We start from the raw sequence: 27,746 nt of genomic DNA, 5'->3' as shown, positions 1-27,746 counted from the left end.
CCATGATATATTTTTAAATGTCAACATGAGCTCACTAAATGAACTAGTAGTTTTTGTTGACTCTATTGTTGGCCATTTGTTTCCAATATTATAGATAACAGACATACACATAAAATGTATGTTTAAATTTTACATGATTCTCATATTTTATCCATAAGTTTCATTGATGAATTAATTTAGTTGATGCTCCTTTGAAACATTTAACTTATCTCCAAAAGTTTGAGATTATTGATTATATTCTTATTCATGCTTTTATCCATAAAGTCGTTTCTATATCTAAGATTACTTCATCAGACTATATAATACTCAGTGTGAAATTTCTGGGTTAAGGAGTAGAGTAATATTCTTGAGTTACTTGACAAATATTTGCTTTTCTCATTTTCAAAGAAGAATAACAGCTTATTCTGCCAAAAGTATGGTTTCAATATACTTTCCCAGCACAGAGTCTTACCATTTTGTTTTACTTTTACTAATATCACATATTACTACAATTGCATCTTATTTTACTACATTTGATTTACTTTCAGTATACTTTTCCAATATGGATTAACTACTTGAATTTCTTTTTGGTAAGATTTATTTTTATTTTTTTAATTCTATGTGTAGGGGTGTGTGTGTGTGTCTGCATGTGAGTATGTGCACACGTGTGTCTGCATGTGAGTATGTGCACACATGTGAATGAGTGCAGTTGCCCTCAGAAGCCAGAGGTGTGGAGCTAGAGTAACATCTGCTTGTGAGCCACCTGACAGTGTGTGCTGGAAACCAAACCCAGGTCCTCTGGAAGAGCAGTAAGCGTTCTTAACTGCTGAGCCATCTCTCCATCCACTACTACGTGAATTTCTTATCTGGTACACTTTCTATTCAGCCAAGTCTTTCTTACAGGTATAATACCATGGTGGTTGTCACTAAAAAAAAAAAAAGTGACCAGAATAGAAAAATATTCTTCATAAATCAAACTGATCACTTTTAGTCTTGGGAAAATGTGCCAACATTCAAAATTTCTCTTTAATCAATCCACTCCAGATGTCTTTTTGTTAACCCAATATACTAATTCCCTTTACCCAACCCTTCATAATATCCAGTGCTACTGTATTTTATTCCTTCTTCCGGGTTTAAATAATGACAGAAAAAGCTATAATAAGAAACCAAATAACTCCACTGTGGCCTCACACTTTCTGGCCTGAGCTGGATTCTCACTTCCACTCCTGTTCACAGCCTACCTCTTGGCTTATCTTCAAAAACAGAATCCCTCCAATTCCCCTCATAATTTTAATGTTCCAAAATTCTTCTCAAGCCTCACAGGTAATTTCAGTTTTCCTCAGGATCCACAGGCAATTTCTCTTCCCACCTCACACTGAAGGAAGAATACCTTCAAATATGAGCTTTTGCAGCCTTCCTTCATATTAACATTTCTCTTTGTAATCCTTTCCTTGTGCCCATCAATCACACCAGGAGACACTGTGCCTTCTCATTTTCAAGATTAACTCCCCCGCTGTTAAGTTTGTCAGCTTATCACAGGCCGAAAGCCCATGGAGACCTGGAGCCCATTCCAGTTCTTAGATGCACAGGCATCTTGTTAATTGGCAAAGCTTATAATGTGATTCTGCTTCTTGCCTTCTAAATCCAGTATTCTCTTTGTTAAAGCTGTTTCACCTTCAGGCCCTCTCGATTGTTTTCGTGGACTCCTAAAACATCCTAAAATAGAAATCTGGCTATAAAATATCATCCCTCTAATGTTCACAGTGCATAGCATACTCCAACTAAATTTAGTTTCTTAAGAGAAATTTTTGTAGCAAAGTGGATAAGTAATCTCTTTATTGGGGAAGGATCAAGGCTGTCTGGGATAAGATCCTGTCTCAAAGTAAGAATGGAAAATAAAGGAAAATATGTAGATTAAATTAAATTAAACCATATCTTAAAATACTGAAATAACCATACCAGTATCTGAGTGTGGCAATACACATGCATGAGGCAGAGGATGGCAGATCAATATGAATATGAAACCAGCCTGATCTACACAGCGAGTTCCAAACCAGCTAGGGACAAAGTGAAACAGTGACAAACAAATGAACAAACAAACGACAAAACAAAACCTACACCATTGCTTTCCCAGATTTTCCAGTGACCTTGGGTGCCTAACAGATAAAAGTGAAGCTACCAGATACAGCAATCATAACCTGGTCTCCAGCTTCTGAGCCAATCTTCAACCTCCTAACACTGTGCCCTTTGTTTAATATTCCCTCTTCTGAAGCCACACTGGACTACATTCTGTTCCCTCAATGGAAGACTATCATGTGCAGCTACGTGCCCCTATGCAGTGCTTTTTTTAAATTTTATTTATTTATTTTTTATTTTTATTTTGCAATACAATTCAGTTCTACATATCAGCCACGGATTCCCTTGTTCTCCCCCCTCCCGCCCCCCTCACCTTCCCCCCAGCCCACCCCCCATTCCCATCTCCTTCAGGGCAAAGCCTCCCCCCGCGGACTGAGATCAACCTGGTAGACTCAGTCCAGGTAGGTCCAGTCCCCTCCTCCCAGGCCGAGCCAAGCGATCCTGCATAGGCCCCAGTTTTCAATCAGCCAACTCATGCAATGAGCACAGGACCCGGTTCCACTGCCTGGATGCCTCCCAGACAGATCAGGCCAATCAACTGTCTCACCCACTCAGAGGGCCTGATCCAGTTGGTGACCCCTCAGCCATTGGTTCTTAGTTCATGTGTTTCCATTCGTTTGGCTATTTGTCCCTGTGCTTTATCCAACCTTGGTCTCAACAATTCTCGCTCATATAAACCCTCCTCATTCTCGCTAATTGGACTCCCAGAGATCCACCCGGGGCCTACCTATGCAGTGCTTTTAATCGTTGTCCCTAGGAAAAATGACTTAGTGTCATTTCAGTATTTTGCAATTTCCAACAGCTCAAATACGACCCTTCTACTGAAAATGTCTCTAATCTCCTCAATAAGAAATCATGATTATTTTCCTGAATTCCTACAGCACTTTATTTGTGATAGTTGTGTAGAATTTACCATAGTATTGAATTATAATTACTTATAGAGACATTTACTATATAATCTTTTGTACATATACACTCACTAGGTTCTAAGAAGTCGGTAAGGATTACATCATACTTTATGTTTTTCCACCATAAATTTCAGTGTTTCACAACTGTAGTTGAATATTTTAAGGTGTGTTACTTTCGTTTATGTTGCATTTGCTTAACTCTGTGAAGTTGTGTTACTGTACCTGTCTAAAACACCTGATGGTCTGATAAAGAACTGGCCAATAGCAAGGCAGGAGAAAGGATAGGTGGGGCTGGCAGGCAGAGAGAATATACAGATGGAGAAATCTGGAAAGAGAACAGATCAGGAAGTATCCAGAGAAAGGGGAGAACTCTAGGGGCCAGCCACCCAGCTATACAGCAAGCCACAGAGTAAGACTAAGATTTACAGAAGTAGGAGAATGGGAAAAGCCCAGAGAAAAAAATGTAGATGAGATAAGTTAAGGAAAGCTGGCTAGAAACTAAGCCAAGCTAAGGCTGGGTATTCATAATTAAGTATAAGCCTTTATGTGTGATTTATTTGGGAGCTGGGTGGTGCCCCCCCAAAAAAAGAGCCAAACAACAACAACTGATAAATATTTGATGAGTGAATGAATTCTAATTTTAGTTGAAGGGGGAAAGTCATCAGGCAAAGGAAATAGACTGTCTTTTTTTGCACTCCCTCTGATCTGCATTAAATTCAATGGCTTAACTTGGGTCTCATTAATTATTTAAACAAAAAAAAACACTTTCCTTTTGACTTGATTCAGTTTTTACAAAGCCTAAAATATAACATTTATCCATGGGAAAGGAATGTTTGGCAAGGAGGGAGAACTTCATAGTGAGACAAACATATTTACAAACCCTGTTTGGGAAAAACGTAAATGGTATTATAGGTTCTCAAGATTGAAGAAGGAACTAGAGTTTAAATAAATTGCTGAACATAAAATCTATTGTTAAGAGTGGAACACAGATTCGTGCCACAGAGGAAACATATTTTGATTAAATGAGCTGGTATGAAAAAGACCAAATGGAAAAGACAAAGGTCTACTTCAAGTCCATAGCTTTGGGGCATTTCACTGGACAGGCAATTTTGCTTTGCTTTCCTTCTTTATTTGGGCTCCCCTGGGAACACTGTCACTTGAAAAATTAATTTGTCTTGGCAAGGAATAAAATACCAAATTTAGCTGGCAATTTAGTGACCAGTTTTGTAACTCAAATGTTCTTATCATACTCAAAGAGCTGACTCTATCATTTACTCTCACACACAGCTAATTAATGCTGCAAAGGAGATGATCATTAAACTAAGATGCTTGATGTCCACATAGATCTGTGCATGACAGCTGCAATAATGGAAGTTTAATGTTGACAATCACTTATTTGAGAATGGATATATATCTGCTGCCTCAGGCAGCTTGATAGAGAAGTTCTACTTAATACTCTACTTCCTGCGTACACACTGTGTTCTATGCACATTTGTCTACCCTATTAGGGATTAAGTGTACATAGAACACACACTCCTCTAGACTTAATCCGAATATTTAACAGGGAGAACTTTTACTGGCTAAAAAACAGCAGCAACAAGACAGTCAACAATGAAGGAAATAGAGTAATCATACCTTTGAACCAGGTGGTGCTGTCAAGCCTAAAAAGGCGTAAACCGCATTATTTTCTCGGGCTTCAAAGAAGGCATCGTAGTCCTTGGTGAAAAGAAGACAAGAAGAATTAGCGGTCTGCAACCTAACAACGAACGAGATGTGCTCACAATGACTTGACTGGTTGACAGATCAGCTCTCTTCTTGAGGGCTAAGCTCCACAATGCTGAAATTCTGGAAGGAGTAATAAAGAGACAGGCAGGCTTCTGAGACTACGTGTGTGTAATGCCAACTTCAGAAGCTGAGGAAGAAGGATCACTAGTTCCAGACCAGACTGGGCTACACAGGGAAACACTGCTCCCCAAAAAAAACAAAGAAAAGACCTGTAAAGTTAGGAGGAAAAAAAAGAAAGAAAAGGGGGGGGAAGCCCAGACAAAGCATTATGAGACAAAAAGAAAAAATTCCAAAAATATCAGTAAGTTAGTTTTGTGATAGATTCCCACTTTGAGTTTTTAAAGAGTTCTGTGAGAGCAAATATGTGTGTCTCTGCATCTACATGTGTTTCTCGTGATTTTTCTTTGACTCTTTTTTTTCCATTTGTTTATTTCTCTTATCTTATTCTGGTTTGTTTGTTTTTATTTAATCATATTTTATTTTACTTTACTATTCTTTTTTAGGTAACTGTTTGTTTCCTAACAATAGACAGCAAGAAAGGGTGTGGATTTGGGTGAGTGCGGATATGGGGAGGACACAGGAGGAGTTTTGGGAGGGGAAAATGTAATCATGTATTGTTTGGAAAAAAAATCTATTTTCAATTAAAAACAATAACAAAATACAAAGAGGAGAGGAGGGGAGGAGGGAGAGAGGGCTTTTGGATACCATTTAATATGTATTAGAAGGTACACTGGTCTTTGGGGCAGAAAATACAGAATGGTTTATTGCACATCCCATAGGATTTACATCTGCTTGCACCTCCCTCCACCACCCAAAGAAAACATTTCTCAGCAGCAGATAGCTTATTTCCAGAGGGAGACTGATTCCAATTCTCCATATTTCTGTTCTGTTGCTGAGTTTAATAGTGATTTCCTCAGCCTGAAATAAAACTAATATTAGCTACATATGCGTAAGGCCGGAAGACCAGTGAGACTGTGCTGTCTTTGCAAAGAGAACGAAATGTTCCTGAAATATGAACAAAAGAAGCCTTAACCCTGAGGATATAGAATCTTGACATGTCTCAATTTGGTTCAGCTTTACACTGCTGTCCCCTAAGCCACTAATCCCTCACCAAAAGTAGCAAGTAGACTTGTCTACAATTGTAACCTGTCATCAACAGCAAACATAGTTAAATATCTACTTGTTGCCTTGATTGGTGTGATTTCTAAACATACTCAGAGACCGACACTTTGGCTGATTTGTTAAAGCCGAGATTCTCAAAACTTGCTGATTTCTCTAGAAAATACGGTGTTACAGCTCTGAGGGGAAAGGTATCCGGCAATGGGGAGCCAAGGAATACCATAAAGTCACACCACCCAACAAACCTCACACAAGAGATTTATTGGGAGGGAAAAACCCAGGAGGGTGGCTGCCTCTGCTCGGTTGAGAAGCAGTAGAGAACTGAGCAGAAGACAGGGTTTATACAGGATTTCTTTGGAGGTAGAGCTTTCCAGGATGGAGATTTCCAGGGTGGGGGGACTGGTGGGATTACAAATCCTGAGCTTGGCTGCCTGCATCTGGAGAGGCTGGGTCCGGCTGTTACGGCAGTTAGAGTGTTCTGTGGGTGGAACCTGGCAGTTGGAGGTCCTCGGGAGAGGGGCCTGACCATTCATGTACCTCGAGGGGCTTACAAATGCCTCACCAACGGATTGTCTTTACAAGGTTGCTTTCAGGGACATTACTTTTCAGCACTTGGATCTGGACAAAAAAGGCATGGATGACCCTAACAATTTGGATCTTACCTCAAGAAATATCAGATCGTACAGCGCGATACTGGCGTTTGGAAGGTAGAGGCAGGAGGATCAGAAGTTCGAGGCCATCAGCTACATAGTAGTATGGGGTTTTTATTTATTTATTTATTTTTGGCCAACCAGGGCTATATGAGATTCTGTTTTAAAAACAGATAGTCTTTTCTTTCCCTCACAGTCTGCATAGTCATAAAGGAATTTTTGCTTTTTGAAGGATAATAATAAGAGAATAAAAAGATAAATTACAACATGTAGCAGACTTTTTTGGACCACCAGCCCCCAAACCATGACATGGAGACTTATTAATTATGAATGCTCAGCCTTATCTTACACTTGTCCCACTAGCTCTTATGATTTATTTTAACCTGTTTCTCTTCATCTACATTTTGCCTTGGGCTTTTTACCTTTCTTTCATTCTGTATTCTTTCCTGCTTTCTCTATGTCTAGCTGGCAGGCAGCTGCCTGCTTGGCAGGCCTCTGGAGTCTCCCTCTCTTTCTCCCTCATTCTCTCTTTTTATTGAGCTTAAATTCCTCCTCCTATTTATTCTTTCTGCCCTCCTGCCCCGCCCATCCCTCTCCTGCCTAGTTATTGGCCGTTCATCTATTTATGAGACCAATCAGGTGCCTTAGGCAAGCAAGGTGAAACAAATGTAAAGCATCTTTACATAGTTAAAGTAATATTCCACAACAACAACATGGAAGAAAATGACTGTAAATCGTGTGTGTGGCAAAATTTCACATCTAAAAACACATAAAAACCATAAGGAATAACAGTAATAAAACAAACTTAAATCTGAGAAAACGACTAAACAAACACTTGAAGAGGATAGAAGGATGACATATAAGCACAAAATGTGTGTTAATACCATAATTTTGATCATTATATAAATGCAAATTAAAATGACCAGAAGATACCAAGACACCAAGCTATTCTGGATTGGTTTAAAAGGCTGACAATAGGGCTAAGAAGTAGTTCAGGGCTTCAGCATAATACTGGCTGAAATATGCAGCAGCGTAGAAAAAGAACAGACGGACACAAAACTTCTGACAATACCAAGAGCTGAAGGGAAAGGCTGAGTATCAGGAACCCTTAAACAAGAATGTGAAATGGCACAATCAATCCAGAAACATTCCAAATCCTTTCTAAATTAAAAATGCAATCACTGTGTTCGCCAGTAAACACAATCCCGGCATTCACCGCTAAGAAATGAAAATTAGTGTTCGTACAAAAGTCAGAAAATAAATGCTCAAAGTACTTATAATTACAGTGGCTCAGATCTGGAAACAATGAAACTGTCTACCAATGTACAGGGGTTAAATGAAGTATCTGTATAATGACATACCACCGTTCAGCTGTATGAGGGAACAAAGTATTAGTGCAGACAACAACCTGGATCTCAAATACATCCAATTCACTGAAAGAAGCCAGCATCAAAAGACTACATACAGTATGAATCCATTTATGTAACATTACCAAAGACAAAATTATAGAGATGATGATAATCAGTACTCGCCAGGCATTAAGGGTAGGCATAGCATATACCTATAAAGGAATATCATGAGAGTTTGAGAAATGCTTCCATATTTTCATTATAGCATTAGTTACAGAAACCAATGCATGCATTAAAATTTATAGGAAACCACACACCAAAAAAGACATTACTATAGTCTAGAATTTCAAACATTAAACTTATACAAAGACAAGTAATGTAAGTATATTTTAAGGAAAACTGACAAAAATTAAAATATATAAATGAAACAAAAATAAGTACTGGAGGAGTGTGTGTGCGTGCGTGCGTGCGTGCGTGTGCGTGCGTGCGTGTGCGTGTGTGTGTGTGTGTGTGTGTGTGTGTGTGTTCCACCAAGCTGACTGTGAGACTTTAAATGTAGAAGTTGCCAAAGCTAAAAATACAAATAAATGTAAATTCAAGTTAACTCAATTGAAATACCTGACTCAGACACACTCAAGTGAATATCTACAAAATGCCACCAGGCTCACGGGGAAAAAAAAGTCCATCACAATGAATTATTGAGGAATTCTAAATTAAAACCAGTGGAGTACCACCTTTAACCATGCAAGAATGAGGTTTTTCAAAAGAACAAAAATATAACAAGTGTTGAGAAAGATGGAGAGTAAGTAAAACCTTCCACACTATTGCGTGTGAATGTAAATTAGTACAACCGTTATGGAAATGATATATATAGGTTCCTCAGAATGTTAAAAATAGAACTACCTTAGGCCAGCCTGGTCTACATAACAAGCTCTGGGAGAGCCAAGGTTAAATAGAGAGGCCATGTCTCAAAAAAAAAAAAAAAAAATAGAACTCGGCCATGATCCAGTGATCTCCCATTGAGGCAAATATCCAAAGGAAGTGAGGTCATTATAGGTATCTGTCTTACAACTGTATATAGCACTCACAGTGGAGGCAAGAGAAGTAAGTGCCTGCGTTTGGGGCTGGCCTGGCCTACAGAGGAGCCTGGATTAAAAAAAAGCGAAGAAGAATGAAATTTAAAAAAAAAAAAGAACAAGAATGTCAAAGAGGTTGCTACAATTGGATGTTTACTGCAGCACTAGTCACAATAGGCAAGAAATGGAAACATCCTGTGTCCTGCAATGGATAAGGAAAAAAAGAAAATTCAGTATGTGTACACAGTAAAACACCATTCAGCCTTTTAAATAAAACCCTGCTATCTGTGACATGGATGACCCTAGAGAATATGTCAAGCCAAATTAGCCATTAAAAATACAAATACCATGTTTTTGACTTTTGAATTAATGAATCTACATATAAGGTTAGCATTTTAATGAGTATACAAAGTAAAATATTTCATTATGGAATTTGTGGGTGTGTTTATATGTATTTTGTGTGTGTGCATACACGTGTGTACATGTGTGTAGAGGCAAGAAGAGGTCACTGTCAGATGTGCCCTACCTTACATTTTCGAACAGGGTCTCCCACCGAACCTGGAACATTAAAGGCACGCTCTGTCTTGGCCAGCATTTTAACCTGGAAACTGGGGAGGTGAACTCAGGTTCTCATGCTTGTGCAGTAAAAACTTAACTGAGTCGTTTCCCTAGCCTCACATTACGGGATTTTCAGATGTAATTTTGGTTGCTTTGCTTCCTCTCCTGCCTTCCCCAACCTGCTTGCCCCTCCTCCACCCACTAGTTCTCTTCTGCTTTTGTGTCTCATGGATACAATCACCTTCTTCTCTGGATTATGACTGAGATAAAAAAAAAAATGTCCAGCCCCAACATAGAGACACACAGCTGTACAATGTGCAGACAGTGAGACTTTGGGACACTCAGGCCTAAATGGGATGCCTCCATCAGATCCCTCCCCTCAGGGCTCAGGGATCTATAATGAAGAGGAGGCGGAGTGTGTGAGCCAGAAGGGATAGGGGACACCAAGAAAACAAGGCTCTCTAAATGAACATGATCAAGGCTCATATGAACTCAGACAGACTGTGACAAGCACACACAGGGCCTGCACAGGTCTAAGCCAGTGTGGGTGCTAATGCTGAGAGGGGAAGTAGACACAGTCCCCATCCCTAAGCCAGAAGCTATTTCCAATTGGCAAGAGCTTGCAAAGGAAACATTAGTTCTCTCCATTATAGTCTCACTGGGTATATAAACCACATTTCTAGGCAGGCCTCATGCCCAGTAGTAGATAACTAAAACAAAATGAACTTGATGGTATTTTTGGAAATTGTGTGTGTGTGTGTATGTGTGTGTGTGTGTGTGTGTGTGTGTGTGTGTGTGTGTGTGTGTGATAATACTTAGTTTGGACATTTTTTTATCTTACTGGTCTTTTGCTTGTATATTGTGGTTTTACATTTTTATGGTGTGTGTGTGTGTGTGTGTGTGTGTGTGTGTGTGTGTGTTTCTAGTGGTCTTCGTCTCTTACTTGCCTGTTTGTTTTCTAAAAAGTCAGAAAAAGAAGGTGAAGTCAGATGTGAGGGAAGATGAGGATGATCTGGAATGAGTTGGGGGAGGGGAAACTGTGGATCAGAATATATTGTATGAAAATTATTATTGTTATTGTTATTGTTATTATTTTGAGACAGTTTCTCTGTGTAGCAGCCCTGGTTGTCCTGGAACTCATTCTGTAGACCAGGCTGGCTTCAAACTCACAGAGATCCACCGTTCTCTGCCTCCCAAGTTATGAAATTAAAGGTGTGTGCAATCTTGCCTGGCTGAAAAAATTATTTTCAGTAGAAAATAGTAATAGTAATTACTAGTTCCAACTAGTTTCTTGCAAATGTCATGACTTTGTTTTTCATTATGCCATTTATCTGTTGATACACATCAATATGTATGTTCTCACATGTGAAATTTGAGCAAATCAAGCTTATAAAAGCAGAGAATAGTACCATTGGTACTAACTTATTTTTCTTACCTCCTGGATAAACTTTTGAGGTTCTTACTCCAAAGTGAAACTAGCAGGATTCGACACCATTCTATGCTGAGACTGGTAAATTATTCAAGGTTTAAAACATATATACAATATCCACACATAACCAGTTGTAAGTAACTAAAATACAATTCAAAAGAATCCAGTGTATCAGGCATTGTGGCATATGCCTGTAATCCTAACACTTAACAGGCAGATACCTAATCATGAATTTAGGCCTGCCAGGGGCTTATAGCATCTTCCAGGTCACCCTGTATTACAAAATGAGATCTTGAAGACCCTGTCTCAAAAGGAAAAAATACAGGAGTCATACAGGAAAGTATTTTTATTATCAAAAATTAATTTAAAACAACTTACATAAGTCTTTAGATTCATGTGTAATAAAGCAATTCTACAATCTGTATAAAAATCTGGTAATATAATGCTATGTAGAGGATCTAGTTGCCTATCTCAAGTATTTCAGGGTCAAGTTATATTATCATTTGTTGGTTCTAGACACAGAAAAAAACAAATATGTTTGTGAACCTAAGAAGGAAAAGAACATTTTTTTTCCTTAATTAAACCAGATCAATTCAATTGTTCCACAAATGTTTATTAAGTATACAACTATATAGACTAACACTGTTCTTTTGTTTATTTTGAAAAATGCTCTCACTATGTAATTCAGGGTGTGTTCAAAGTCCTTATCTTCCATATCTCCCAAATGAGCTGGGATTGCAGGCATATGCCCCATGCCTGGCATAAGCAGTGTTCTTGATGTTAAATCTACAACAGTAGGCAAGGTAGTTTGCATTCTGAAGCAATTCTCTTAGGGAGAAAATGTAAAGAAACTTGATTTACACCTCTGGAATCCCAATCACATTAACCAAGAATACATGACACCATATTTTGTTATCATGTTAATTCTCATTTCATTCTTACAACAAGACTGTCAGAACTGGAATTCTCCTTATAAATTGATATCTTGTATAGAGGAGTTTCACATATATAGGTAGGCTAGGAACCTCTGTCATCATCTAGTCAGATAATCAGATCCTGTGCCACAGTCCAGTGGCATTCACTAGGAGGTAATTTCCACACAGAGGATATCTGGCAATGCCTAGAATCATTTCTCATTGCTCAGAAAGTGAATGCTACTGCCATTGCATGGGTAGAAGGCAAGGTTGCTGTGAAAGATCCTACAGTGCACAGGGGATCTCTACACAATGAAGAGTTGTCCTTCTAAGGTGTCAGTAGTACCAAGGTTGGGAACTCTTGGGATAAGTAAACGAAAATTAATAGGGAAAGCTAATTACTCGATATCTCCAAGTAAAAAAGGGCAAACAGAAGATAGCAAGGATCCAGAGATTAGCAATTGCAAGATGTTGCTCGCAAAGCAGCCTGGTACTCCAGATTAGTATGCGAATTATTATGATGCACAAAGCACAGAGCATAGCCACTAGTGGACAAGTTTTCTGTGAATGACTGCTACAAGTTCTTCTCTCTGGGATGTTATAGAATCACAATCTTAATTTTCCTTGTCATTCAACCCCTCCGTCCGTCAGGCACAAAGCAGCACTAGACAGAAAATGGATTCCTTTTCCACCGATACATATGTATTTGGTTTACTGGGTCTCACCTCCTGAAGTTTCACTTCCATCTTGGTAATTCTTAGTGATACTTGCCTTTTTTTTCCACAAGATAATCCATTCCCCTGAAGGAAGAGCTAAACCAGGGAGATAGGGCTTCCTGATGAACTCTTGTGACCCACACTGTGTTTGTTTTCAATCGAACAACAGGCATTTCAAAAAGGAGATAACAACAATATGTTTTATAATTTCCAGAACTAAAGGGACTTTGAAAGTGCTCAACACACATGAAAAAAAAAATAATGACAAATGGTTGGAGATAGAAGATGTGTGCATCTTTTTTGTGGCTTGAACATAATGCCCACTTGAATCAAAACATCACATTTTAAAATAAGAATATGTACCAACTTCTATGTCACTAAAAAACAATAGTTCTAAAATGAACAGTCGAGATCACATATTGGATTACATTGGACTGACTGGTCATTTTTTCAATTGTTTTATTTTTTTTAATTAAAATACTAATTTCATTGTTTTCCCTTTCAATGAATTCCCCCCTTGAATTCATGGCTTCTATTTTAATTGGTGTGTGTGTGTGTGTGTGTGTGTATGTGTGTGTGTGTCCTAAATACATAACTACAACCTGGCCATGGACTGGCTGACATTTGCAGCCCTTTCTAGCTACTGATTTGCAGGAATTTCCTAAGAATAGCCTAGGTGCCTTCACCTATCTTCAGATATAGTTTACACACTGCTCCTACTTTCAATAACATATGAAATCTGCAAAAGAATTGACAAATTCACTGATGGAAAACTTCTGTCACTGAACTTCCCCATGTTGGTCTCTACCCCTCCCCTAGACAGCACTAATTAGCAATAAGAGGTTCCTTAAGAAAAGGCATCGCCGGGCGGTGGTGGCGCACGCCTTTAATCCCAGCACTCGGGAGGCAGAGCCAGGCGGATCTCTGTGAGTTCGAGGCCAGCCTGGTCTCCAAAGCGAGTTCCAGGAAAGGTGCAAAGCTACACAGAGAAACCCTGTCTCGAAAAACCAAAAAAAACAAAACAAAACAAAACAAAACAAAACAAAACAAAAAAAACAAAGAAAAGGCATCATCTTTAGTCTTCTATAAAACAGTGATGTACGCCGGGCGGTGGTGGCACACGCCTTTAATCCCAGCACTCGGGAGGCAGAGCCAGGCGGATCTCTGTGAGTTCGAGGCCAGCCTGGGCTACCAAGTGAGTTCCAGGAAAGGCGCAAAGCTACACAGAGAAACCCTGTCTCGAAAACCCAAAAAAAAAAAAAAAAAAAAAAAAACAGTGATGTAGAGGATTTGTACTGGTGCCTCTGAAAATATTTATTCAAGCCCGGGTGCGGTGGAAAGCCCCTATAATCCCAGCAATCAGAGATCAAGCAGGAGGATCAGTAGCACAAGATCATCCTCAGCAACATAGGAATCTGAGGCCAGTCTCAACTGTCTCAAAAATAATAGATCTAGAAAGAAAGACTCAGAGGAGAGAATAGGACTGTTCATAAAAGAGGGAGTCCCACTGCAGAGGAACTTCCAGTGGAGAATCTACACCCCGGGAGCCAGGAAAGGAACATGAGAGTCCAGATGACAGCCAACACTCAGGCCATGCTCTGATTGGAATCAAACTGAAGAAATAGAAAGCCAACTGTACGTCCAGTGTTTGTCCTTACACATTTACACGTTTTCTTTGTTTGATTGATTTTTTGTTCCCGGAAAGCAAAATACTATGTAACTGCTTAAGGTGGCTGCAGAGGGCCGATGACTGTGTGTAGAAGAAGTGACTGTCCCTGGGCTAGGAGGGAAAGCTGAAAGGTGTAAGCTCATTGGAGGCAATATATTTCAATAAACAAGACTGAAACTGCTTCCTTACCCCACGGTACTGGCTTTCATTGAAAATCTGAGGTGGCAGGGGGTACCCTGTGGCTGGTCGACTGTTTTCAGGTACATTTTCTCTCATCCACTTCCGATTCTCTTCATTGGCTGCAATATCTTTTTCTTCAAATCCTATTTTGTTGGCTTCTAAGAAACCAAGCACATCTTGCTGTTTCTTCTTAATCTAGGAGCCAAAGGGGAGGGGGAAGGACACTGTTAAGCAAGTAGCGTTTATTCTTTCTCTTTTTTTTTTTCTTGGACTCAACAGGGTTATTTTTAAGAATATGTAAGTATATTGAAATCATATATGCATGCAATAACAATTAATGAAAAAAAGAGGCCATGAATTTCAAGGAAAGTGGAGGTAGATGCATATGGAAGTGTTTGGAGGGAGGGAAGGAAAGGAAGAAATGTAAATGACAATCTCAAAAATAAACAAAAATGACACAGTATTAATAAAAAAGTAATGAGATCTTTACTAAAAGGTCAAAATAATTTACCATTCAATTCTAGTGATAGAGATTTCAACACTGTGGTGATATTTTATTTGTACTGAAATGTGGTGATATTTTTATTTCTATGTTAATAAATAAAGTTTGCCTGGAGATCAGAGGAAATAGCAAGCCATTTTAAGTAAACACAAAAGTCAGGCAGTGGTAGCACACGCCCATAGTCTGATTACTTGGCAGGCAGGGTCTCTGTGTTCAAGGCCACACTAGGGAACAGAGCCAAGTGTAGTGACACAGGCCTTGAATCCCATAGAGACCTGGAGGTCTGTACAGGTGACAAGGAAGTGAGGTAGCTGGGTTAAGAGCCAATGAGAGGGCAGAACAGCAAGGCAATAAAAGCCTGGGTAGACAGGAAGTCGTGGCATTTTGGTAGCTACAGAGCTGTGAGATAAGGTTGGTTGGTGGCTCTCACTATTTCCCTGATCTCTAAGGCTTTCACCCCTATATTTGGCTCCATGATTTTTATTTAATAAGACTGCTTAGAGCCGGGCGGTGGTGGCGCATGCCTTAATCCCAGCACTCGGGAGGCAGAGCCAGGCGAATCTCTGTGAGTTCGAGGCCAGCCTGGATACCAAGTGAGTTCCAGGAGAGGTGCAAAGCTACACAGAGAAACCCTGTCTCGAAAAAAAAAAAAAGACTGCTTAGAAATTCGTCTACACAACACAGTTAATACTTATGAGTCAGCAGACATGAATTTAGACATAGATCAAATTTGCAGGACAGAAGATACATTTTCCCTCAACATTGTCTTGTTGATGATATCTCAAAAGTGAGACCCTGCAGGTCCTTTTATTGGACTCACTTTGACCTTTTTGCACCAAAAGTTCCCATATCGAATAATGTCAACATAATTCTAGCTCATGCATATCTCTAACTGCACAAGGATGGTTAATTCAAGCACCTTAATCAGCAGAAATGACTCCATGTGCCTCAGAATCCCTTCAGCCTATTTTAATGGTTCAGAGCAAATCTGCCTGTATACTAAGTGTGTAACATAACCTGTACTACTCATTAGCTCATAACATGCACAGTTAAGATGCTTTTCCACGTTCGTGCTACTTCATTCAATTACGACATAGAGATTACATACTTGTTTTGTCTCCTTATCACACCAAGTTAATACTTCCTACCTAGGAGAAACCTTCTCCTCTCAAATGCATTTATTTGGGAACCTTATCTCACATACCTATGTTCATATAACTATGTTTCAAGCCACTTTTTTTTTTTTTTTTTTTGGTTTTTTTGAGACAGGGTTTCTCCGTGTAGTTTTTGGTGCCTGTCCTGGAACTCACTCCGTAGCCCAGGCTGGCCTCGAACTCACAGAGATCTGCCTGCCTCTGCTGGGATTAAAGGCATGCGCCACCACCTCCCAGCTTTAAAGCCCCTTTGTAACATATCTGAACTATATAAAGAATATGTAGGAAAAAAGATTTTATGGAGTCATACTAGGAGGAAACACAAGGCAGAAGCGTTTAAAAAAAACTCAAAGTAAAATATATTATGAAGAAGTAGCCCACACAGTGGAATAAAAATGTGAAGAAACTCACATGCCAAGCCCTTCTAAATTCATATTTCCCACCTGTACCTGTGTGTACATGCAGGGGTTATATTTTGGTCAAAATTATTTATGATTATGGCTACATATTTTATTTAAATAATACAACCCAAGTAAAGTTTCTCAATTTACTCCAGTAAAAACTGGAATTTCTGGTGCCTATTTAGATGGAATACTAAAAGTACTTTCTAAAAGATCAATTATAATCCAAAAATATACCACAAAAATTAATTTTTCTAATAGTATTATTTCTTCACTGATATACAAAATTAAACTTTCATTTCTAAATGGAAATTTTGAAAAATAATCATTGAGAGTCAGTAAGTGCAAACATCTAGTGTACAGTATACTTGGAGGAAGGCTCAAGTCAGTGACTTCCAACCTTTGTCACATAGTAGGGAAGTTCATTCAATGTATCAAGTAATTTGTGAATTGTTAGCCTATTTATAGATCTGAGGAGATAAAATATGAGGTACTTTCGGGAACCTAGAATTCCAACAATAAGAATTATACAGCCCTAGCAGATTATCATCAGAAGTTGTACCTAACAATTATTTAATAGTATTTCTTAGATCCACCATTAGTGATAAACAAAGCCCTTTACTGGAGTCTTTACTTCTAAAGAAAAGTAGCACTCGTATCCTCTGAAAATTACAGTCTACTGGAGAGCTAAGACAGACATAAGCTCAAATGTAACACACTATTTAAGTTAGATGCTAAGAGAACAATGCAGGATGGTTAACTGAGAAGGGACCAGTGACATACAAAGCCAACAAGACAAAAAGAGCAAGCAATGGTTGCTATTAGCAATAACTTTAGGCTAAATGTAAGAAATGACAGCACCAATACAAGAGTCTCCACCCCATCACTTCTCGGCCTTTTGGCTAAGATCGAGAGTCTCACCCATCTCCATGTTGTTTTAGTCAAAGAAGGTGAACTTAGTAAAGATTAATAAAACCGGGGCTGGGAAGATAAATTGCTTCAGCACAAGATTCTGAATTTTTACCCAGAAACAGAATTTAACATGACAAAGACAGGCAGAGCCCTGGATCTCACTAGTCTCTGTGGCAAACTCTGAGACAGTGTGGGACCCCTCTTACAAACAAGTCGGACAGTAGCTGAAGAAAAACATCACACACACACACACACACACACAAAAAAAAAAAAAAAAAAAAAAACTGGCCAGCTATGAAAACTGAGCCCCAAAGTGTTAACATACTGTACTTAAGACAAATTGAAGGCTTAGTATTACAAAATAAGCTGGGTCATGTGCTATACTTCTACTATACTTCTTACAAACAACTGAAATCTACAAATGAAAAACACAACTGTATAGCTAAATGTTTTTTTCTGTTTTAGACAAATTCTAATTTGTGACCAGTCAACTCCCTTTTTTACAAATTCAGACACAAAAATTCTCTCTAGTTGGTTGTGTTTCTTTGAAATTGCGCTCAGGAAGGGCAACTCAACAACAGAAGGCCTGGTCTTTTCCTAACCTGTGCTAAGGAACTTAACAGTGAGTGGAAGTGAATGAACAGCACTAGATCCCTGTCCTCACTTGTTTCACCATATTTTCAAAATACTTAGGTCACAATCAACCGAGTAAGTAAAACCTGCAATGCATACCGGTTTACAACAATGCAACAATTCCGAGTTAAGGTGAGTGTTAAGAATTCCCTTACTCCAAGAGCAAGCTGCTTAGCAAACCATGGCTTTGACTGAGGGACTTTGCCTCAATGACTAAGGTGGAAGAGCAAATGAGGATGATTCCCAGCATCAACCTCAGGCCTCTACATGCATGCACACACAAGTGCATGTGTGCCTACATTCAAGTCAAAAATATGCAAGCACAAGTATGCACCCTTGTTGCTGGAGAATTTCTCTCCAGCTCCCGCCACCAAGTCCCGCCAGTCCCAGAGCCCACTTATAAAATAAACACACAGACTCTTACATTATTTAAACTGCTTGGCCATTAGCTCAGGCCTGTTATTGTCTAGCTCTTACTCTTATATTTAGCCCATTTCTATTAATCTTTACTTTGCCACATGGCTCATGGCTTACTGGTACCTTACATCTTCCTTGTCCTGATGGCGGCTCGCAGTGTCTCCCTCTCAGCCTTCCATTTCCCAGAATTCTTTTCCTTGTCCCGCCTATACTTCCTGCCTAGCCAATGGCCAATCAGTGATTTATTTACTGACCAATCAGCAACACACTTGACATACAGACCATCCCACAGCACACCCTACACTTATACACATGAAAATGGAGGAAGGGAGGGAGGGAGGGAGGGAGGGAGGGAGGAAAAGAAAGAATTCCTCTGTCCAGGCATAGTGGTTCATGCCTGTAATCCTATCACTTAAGGAGGCTGAGACAGAGGATGATCACTGGGTTTTGAGGCCGGCCTGGGTTAGAAGTTGAGATTTTTGCCTAGATTCCCCCTGTATAAACTTTAAATGTCATGTGATAAAGGTACAAGAAAATGCCTTCCCATGTAATTCCAAGAAGCAATTTCCAAACCTTTCTCTATGCTAATATTGATGGTCGTTTAAGAAGGGAGACTACTGCTTGTCCTCCAATAATGCCATTCTAACCTATTCATCCAGGTCCACTCCCTGTGGGACGTTCTCAGTAGGGTCTCTACTGTCTCTTTCCGACTGCCAGCAGTCTATATTACCCAGTCTGCAGCAGTCCCACCTTATCCACATAGTATTAGGCTCCCGGTCATCACTGAAATTGAAGATAGGATTAAGCTTTTATGTACTGTATTTTTTCTGGAATATGCATAGTCATAATAAAGTATAAGTTATATATTAGGCACAGTAAGATAGCAATAAGAATTAATACTAAAAATAGAACAGTTACACCAATATCTTGTCACAACACTTATGTGACTGTGCTCTCGCTCTCAACTAGCACACACAATGGGTAGTGCATAGAGCATGGGTATGATGGACAGAGATTGCTCACATCCTGGCTGAGAGGAACAGGATGGCATTAGATTTCATCACACTACTTTGGATGGCAATTTAAATTTTCTGGATCCACCAATATTTTGGACTGCTGTTTGCCACAAAAAGCTAAGGAGTAAAATCATGGAAATGGAGGAGGGGGCTACTGGTTACAGTGTTTCATAACCATTTTATACATTGAAGTTATAGTCCTTTGGTGAGATGATAAGGCACTTGGGCATAGGGACCATGCCTTTAACTTCTGTCTTCCCATCCACATAGAAATAGACACAGAAACAGAGTTCCCATTCATCTGTTATTCAGTTTCCCCTATTATTGACATCTTACCTCAAAGCAGTACATCTGTCATTAAGTAAGAAGCCAGCATCGGTGCGATACTAGCAACTAAACCCCAGACTATTCGGATTTCACCACTTTTTCCTTTAACGCCATTTTTCTGTGTCCTTTCGGGATACCACATTCTGCTTAGCCATCATGTCTCCTTAGTTTCCTCTGCTCCGTGACATTTCCCAGACCATTCTCCCCACGATCTCAGCAATTCTGAAGCATACTTGTCAGATATATGGCAATGCCTCTCAAGTCAGACTTTACCTTGTTTTACTCTCTGATGACAAGACAGGGAGGGATTATGAATTTGGGGGAAAAGCATATAAAGGACGAACAGCTTTCTCATTCTACCATGCCAGAGCACACCTGATAGGAACATAACTTACTAGGCTGATATTAACCTTGATTACTTGGTAAATGGAGTATGTGTCAGGTTTCTTCATGCTTTTTCCTTCTGCACACTGTGGATTTGAAATTAAATCATTTTCCCTGTCCACACTACGTATTTGGAAGTCAGTAAGGCCAGCCTATACTTGAACAAAGTATTCTTTCTAAAACTCCAACTTCACAGTGAAAATCTGACGGTACTTCATAGTCAGAGAGCCTGGGAAAGTCGAGAAATTTCCCAGGTGGCTATAATTAGCAACATAGGAGACATTGCTGAAAAGTGATATACACCCAGCTTTGAGGTTAAATAGGGTGGCTTTCTCATAATTCAATTTTTATTTGTAAACATGTCTTCAAAACACATCCTTGGATTAAACACATCAGTTATCATATTAGAGTGATTGGTACTTTACAAACGAACTGGAGGCACAACTGTTTAATAGTGAAGTTTAGTTATGCCTTAACCACCGTTCTCAGTGTAAGATATTCCACCTATTCTTGAAGTAGCAGTGCCTGTGAAATGCGAAAAATGCCAGCCTACATTCCTTTTAAGTCAACACACATTCCTTCTAGCAAGATTTCTTGTACACAGAGATGCTCGTAATGCTGTGGAAACTTGTTCCTTTGTGCACATACTCATTTAGACAATAGAAGAAACAAAACTCTGTTATATAGAATTTACAATTAACATCTATAACAAGAACACATAAAAAAGTATTACCTTTGCAATAGTGTCTGTCACTATGCTGCCCAGCCTGGTCTCATGTCCTAGGCTCATGGGATTGTCATTCTTCAGTTTCTCAAGCACCTGAGACTACATGTGCAAGCCACTGTGCCGGATTTGCATACAGATTTTCCTCCATCCTTATGTTTTCCAAAATAATGCTTGCAAGTCCTAGAGCAAAGCTGCTACAAAGTCTGTACCTTTAGACATCTCCAGAGCTCTGTAAAGTACCTAAATGTTACCATATTCCACATCCAGGGGGACTGAAGCTGTTCTAAGCAAAAACATAGAAGAAAGCCCCGAAGTTTCCCAAGATTGAGGGCTCCTTGACTTAAAAACTCACTTGGATTCAAGAGGAACTCTGGGCTATCAGAAAGTGTTCCCTGCTGTTATTTTCAGATCCACCAGATTTCAAGTTGCAGCTATTCAAAAAAAAAGGCTGGGCAGAGTTAGAGAGATGGCTCAGCAGTTAAGAGCACTCACTGCTCTTGCAGAGGTCCTGAGTTCAATTCCCAGCACCCACACAGTGGCTCCCAACCAGTAACTCCAGTTCCAGGGGGAGCGCCAACACCTCTTCTGGACTCTACAGGTAGCAGGCAGTCATGCGGTGTGCAGATGCACATAAAAGACCCATACACTCAAAATAAAAACATCAAAAATAAATAAGGCAATTGCTGGGAAACAGACTTGGCTTCTTATTCATATCAATAATAGTTATTGGGGATAGCAATTAAGTCTAAGTTAACTATAGTTGGTGCTTCATGTGTATTTTTCACTAGATATTCATAATACACTGTAGTGTAGTATCCTGATTTTCATGTTATGGATTAGCTTACCGAGGTTCAAAGAGATTACGAAAATTTACCCAAATTCAGAGAACCAGTGTGTGACAGAAGTAAAGTTCAAATTTAGACATTCTTTAACAGCAAATCTTATGTTATATCACTACACTTGCCAGTCTTCTCACATTTGACCTTCTTTGCTTACTGTCTTAAGAAATTCTTAGGCCAGCAATATGGCTCATTTGGTAGATGAATGCAGCCAAGCCAGACAACCTGAGTTTGATTCTCAGGTCCCACAGAGCAGACAGAGAGAATCAAGCTCCACAAGTTGTCCTCTGGCATTTACACATGCACACTAAACAAACAAATAAATAAACAGGATATCTTTATATAATACTGATAAAATCTTATAAAGGGTAATACTCCTTGGCACAGTGGCTTGCACATGTAGTCTCAGGTGCCTGAGGAACTGAAGAATGACAATCCCATGAGCCTAGGACATGAGACCAGGCTGGGCAGTATAGTGACAGACACTATTTCAAAGGTAATACTTTTTTATGTGTTCTTGTTATAGATGTTAATTGTAAATTCTATATAACAGAGTTTTGTTTCTTTTATTGTCTGAATTAGTATGTGCACAAAGGAACAAGTTTCCACAGCATTTGAAGAAAAAAAGACATCTGAAATACCCACTTCCGTTCAGTCTTTGACCCTGTCTGCTAATGTTATGGGGTTACCAGTTAATTGAAAATGTTACTCTTTAATACAATCTAGGCCTCAAGGTCACTCATTGCTTTTATACATAAAAATAACGTAATATCCAAGCAGTGGTATTGAACACCTTTCATCCCAGTACCCAAGAGGCAGAGGCAGGTAGATCTCTATGAGTTTGAGGATAGCTTGGTCTACAGAGCAAGTTACAGGACAGCCAGTGCTGTTACACAGAGAAACTCTGTCTTGAAAAACCAAAACTAAATAAAATAATAATAATAATAATAATAATAATAGAAATTTTAAGATCTGAAGGAAAATATAAATTATAATTATAAAATATAAATCCTAAACTAATACATGATTTTAAATAATTAGATCTAACCAGCCCTTAATTAAAGTCTGGCATAACTCTGCTTCAAGGAAGTAGATGAATTAAGACTAGACTAATAAAGCTGGGTGGTGGTGACGCATGCCTTTAATCCCAGCACTCAGGAGGCAGAGCTGGGAGGATCTCTGTGAGTTCGAGGCCAGCCTGGTCTACAGAGAGATCCAGGACAGGCACCAAAACTACACAGAGAAACCTTGTGTCGGAAAAACCAAAAAAAAAAAAAAAAAAAAGACTAGACTAATAAGAGGAAAGAATAGATATGCTGAATGTGTTAGCTATAGGCTATATGTATCAGGTCCCTTTCTGCATTGCACCACGTATAAGCTCACTGTAAAGTGTAATGTGATAATTACTATTTATCAAGCATTTCCTATGAACCAGGCACTGTGATAAGCTCTTCACGTGTTTATTTTATTTTATTCTCACAATAATCTTCTGAAGCAGCTGGTATTATTTTCATTCCAGACACTCCGACAAAGAAACTAATGCTCAGATGGATTAAGGAACTTGTTCCAAATCACACACTTGTCCAATCTCTGCCAGAGTAAAAATCACCACTTAAAAACTAAGTACAAGGAATAACAAATAATGCACTGCCATGCTTGATGCCTCCTGCTAATTAGATCATCTGTTGACTTACTGAAGTTGTCTTGAGCACAGATGTGGCTCATAATAATTTTTGTAGCAGTCTTCATTTGAAAGCCTGGTCAAAAGTAGCAGCAAGAAAACCTGGAGATTCTTTTTAGTGTCATTTTTTGTTTATTTTTGAGACTGTAACTGAATTACTGTATTTTCCCTTCCCTTTAAGATTTTGTTGTTGTTGTTGTTGCTGTTGCTCTTATTTTGCAGGACTGATGATCAAACTCGAGGTCTCATGTACTGTAAGCAAGTCTTCTACCACTCAATCACATCCCTGTCCCTATTGCGTTCTTTTTGAGACAGGATGTCCATACATGGTCCACACTCGCCTCCAACCTACAATCCCCTTGCCTCAGCCTCCTGAGTCCTGGCACTAGAGGCATGTACCACCATCCCCCAGATCCCCAAGAGTTTTACGCAGTGTTAGCAGCTTATGCCTAGAGGTTCCTGCAGGAAACAGCTCTCATATGAATTATATTGCCTGCACACACAGTTATCTCTGTTTGAAACCTTTTTCAGGCACATAGACAAATGCAAGTGTATGGGGGAGGGTGGGAGGGGGGAGAACAAGGGAATCCGTGGCTGATATGTAAAATTAAATTAAATTATAAAATAAAAAATGCAAGTGTAAAATGAAGAGCATTATGACATGCTTCCACAAAAGTGTCAGTGACTTATTACTACACCAGACTACAGGAACTAACTATTCAGAGGAAATAGGGTTAACAGGTACCCTAGGCTATTCTTGCAACTTTGGGAGTATCCTTAAAGAAAAACCCTTCCTTCAAATGAATCCCACTGTTAGAAGCAACTATCAAAGTTCAATAATTGGAACAAGTACTATTCTAACATTACAGATCTTCCACTCAAAAATTCCAGACTAGTGTTACACTAAGATTTTCAAAATAAACCTGTTCATCTCAGCTCCCACTTTCCTGCCTTAATTACTATCATTAAGAACTCAGTAGACTTGTTTTCTATATAGATTTCAATCCTCTTTAGGAGAATAGCATCATAATAATAGAATAAAGGGAATTTGAATGGTTATAAGGAGCATTAAGAACAATAAAATGGTGATTTTACAAACAAAAATATGTTTTCCATTTATCCCTTTCTCTATGTAACAAATTCCAGCAGTCAGGAAACTGTGTCCTAAAGTCACTTCCTGCTAATGCTACAGGGCTTCTAATTCCGGTCAGACAGAGTCACCAGGCAGCCTTCCCATATAAGGATAAGCAAAAACACAAATCCTCAAACAGCTGATGTGAAGTCACAGGGTAGGCATATGAGAACCAAATATGGTATCTAAAATCTGCAGCTCACAGGATGCCTTTTTAAAAGAGAAGGCTGTAACCATCAACTCTATCAGTTCTGGAATCACAAAGAAAGTAACACGAGGGTTAACCAGATAACAGCTATTAGCCAATCTACAGTGTGTCACATCCGCTGGCCTTCTTTTCTTTTTCCTTTTCTACTGACAGGCTTTTATGAAATGTGTGGCCAAGGGGTATGCATATGACACCAGAATGCTGTATCTGAGTAAGTAAAGTCATTCAACCTACCTCCTCCGACAGAAGCAAATAGATTTCCAAAGTGTCTCAGGAAACTAGCTCTGTCCCACTAAAGGAAAAGCTCACTGTGACCAGAAAAAAAAAATCCACAGATATGACATAATTCGATAAGACTAAGACCTAAGGGGATGCATGTTCTCTTCACCTACAAGTAGAACCAGATTCTGAGAGCTTCACATAGCCCTAAAGAGGATATAATGCCCCATATTCCTCTCCAGCAAAACAGGAGGATTAAAGAACACACACAGGCATCATCTCTATTTTCAGTGGTCATAATGTTCCTATTAGTAGGATCAAAGTCAAGTGAAATTGAAAGCTTTTTCCCAGTGTGTGGTAACAGCCATGGAAATATTCATAATTCTTCATCTTGTAATTTCATGTTCAGATTCCTTGTTTAAGTAAATAAAAGACAGCAAAATTATGTGCCTGAAGAAATTGTGTGTGATATACTGATGAGTTTTGTTATTTGTTTCTTTTCAACAGTGGAGATTTGAAAGTTTTCTGCATATATGCCCATTCAGACTTAAATGAATGTTTGTGGTGAGGTTACTTGAAAGAATACTGTGTGTACACTGAAAACAAGTACATGTTGTATGATTGTGTAGCAACACGGGAAGATTTTACAACATTAAAAGGAAAATCTAGAAACTTATGTGTTTTGGTAATCTCAGCTGTGAAAAAGCAAAAGAAAGGAAAGGTATGTTCTTAAAAGACTGGCAAGAATGTAAAGAGTACTATGTGTTCCTTCCGCAGAAGGCCGGCCAGCAATGTACTTCTTTGTGCAATCCCCTCGCTCTGTCTGAGGGTGGGAGGACTTCTTGTTTACAGTCCAGAGAGCACTGCAAAGGTGAGGAGATGTCACTGTAATGTCACCCTAGACAAGGGCCTCTTTACAAGACTCTCTCGGGAGTTGCCTTTGTTTACAATGAAGGCCACAAGTTCTGGAGTCTCACGAAAATGAATTCTATCAACAGGCACATGAACATGAAAGTAGATTCTGCCTTAACGCAGCCTCCCAGCCAGAAGTCAGTACCAGCTCACACCTTGACTGCAGGTTTGCAGAGAATTCAACTAAATTATACCGCGACTGCTGACCCACGGGCACGATAATGTAATGAATAGATGTTGATTCAAGATGAACAAATTACAATAATCTGCTCTACAGCACAGAAAATCAATACAGGACAAAAGTGACTTAGCTTTGAATCTCTCAGAGAATTTCTACCTATTGTGTATGGCAGAGCAAGTTGATTAACCTCTGAGTCTCAAATTCATCATCTGTTAGTTGAGACTAATAATAATAATAATACCTGCCTCTCAGAAATGCTGCACAAAAAATCATAGAGAAGAGAAACTATGAGCCTATTGCACTACCTACCAGAAAATTAGCTAGGTTGTAAACTCCAAGTTGTCACATGGCTGGGACCTTGTCTATTTTGCTCATCATGACTCATAGTTTATCTTATAAATACGTGGTGAAGGAATTAATAAGTAAATGAAAGTAAGCTCTAGTGTGTGTGTGTTTGTATGTGTGTGTGTGTGTGTGAGAGAGAGAGAGAGAGAGAGAGACAGAGACAGAGACAGAGACAGAGACAGAGAATTCGAGAGAATCACTGCCCTCAAGGTATTAAACACAATGAATGACTCCATGGTGAAAAGGCCACAATACAGGAAAAATTCCTTATGGGGTTTTATGAGAACGAAAGTGTGTAGATGAGGAATCAGACTTTGGAATCAAACATAATAAGATTTATATGTGCAACTCAATAAAACCTTTCTGAAGATGCTATCAATACCAATATAAAAACTACACATGAGAACATAAGGTGTTAATAGGATCAATGCAGTTGCTAGGAAGCCACTGTAAGGCAAATGATATGTGACATGCTGGGCAAATGTCTGAGCTAGTGACCTTCCTCATATCACAGGGCTCTGAGAAACAGAAACCCAGTAAAACTCTAAAGGACTACGGAGAAACCAAGTTCTCTTTCCAAGGCTTTGAAAGATGCAAATTACAACAAAACCCCTAAGGCACAAGGCTCAGAAGTTACATCATTTAAACAACAGTCCAGAAGGTAGTTTGAACCTAACAGTCTGTTAGAAAGCTGATGGGAAGTTAAATGTTGTCAAATAATACCTTTGTTAAAAGAAACAATTCTTAAGCCTCAAAGTCAATCACCACATTAAAAAAAAAAATCTAGTCACATTATAAAATTGGTACCTTTTCTTAAATTGGCTACATTACATGGCAATTTACTCCAAAAGGGAAAGAACTGCCACTCCCAGCATAAAGGTAAAGTATGCAGCAGTAGAAAAAGTGCCTAAGTCAATCTAAACCTCAATCCTCCAAACCTACACATTCAATTTAATGCTTATGTTCATGGTAAAATTCCACCAACACTTATGTCTGAGAAGAAGAGGTAACAGAAAATATTGCGAAATAACAAGGAGTAAGAAAGTCATTGCCTTAACCTCAAAAAGTTCCCCAAACAATTCTGCGAATAATACAAATAATAGCAATAATACCCACACAGGGCCATATGCAAGTTCTCAGAAACGCACTTCTTAATTTCTTTCCACTGAAAGAAAATTAGCCACTGTCCTGTCTTTCCACAGGGAAAGGAAGGTGTTTTTACTTTTGTCTCACTGCATTTTATGCCCTGTAAAATGTTTTTCCCATACACAAAATCTTCCCCAATATA

General features: G+C 39.1%; 1 protein-coding gene across 1 annotated transcript in view; it reads right to left on the bottom strand.

The window, feature by feature from the left end:
* The window catches only part of Sh3bgrl (SH3 domain binding glutamate rich protein like), an 84,734-nt gene that overhangs the window by 5,341 nt on the left and 51,647 nt on the right, over positions 1-27,746 (bottom strand). The window contains exons 2-3 of the mRNA XM_059250398.1: positions 14,478-14,663; positions 4,659-4,739 (exon numbers count right to left, since the gene is read on the bottom strand). Coding sequence (XP_059106381.1) covers positions 4,659-4,739; positions 14,478-14,663 — 267 coding nt within the window. The remainder of the gene's footprint in view (positions 1-4,658; positions 4,740-14,477; positions 14,664-27,746) is intronic.

This window comes from Peromyscus eremicus, chromosome X (genome assembly GCF_949786415.1).
Source record: "Peromyscus eremicus chromosome X, PerEre_H2_v1, whole genome shotgun sequence".
Classification (NCBI taxonomy): Eukaryota; Metazoa; Chordata; class Mammalia; order Rodentia; family Cricetidae; genus Peromyscus; species Peromyscus eremicus.
This window is presented reverse-complemented; position numbering and strand designations above follow the sequence as displayed.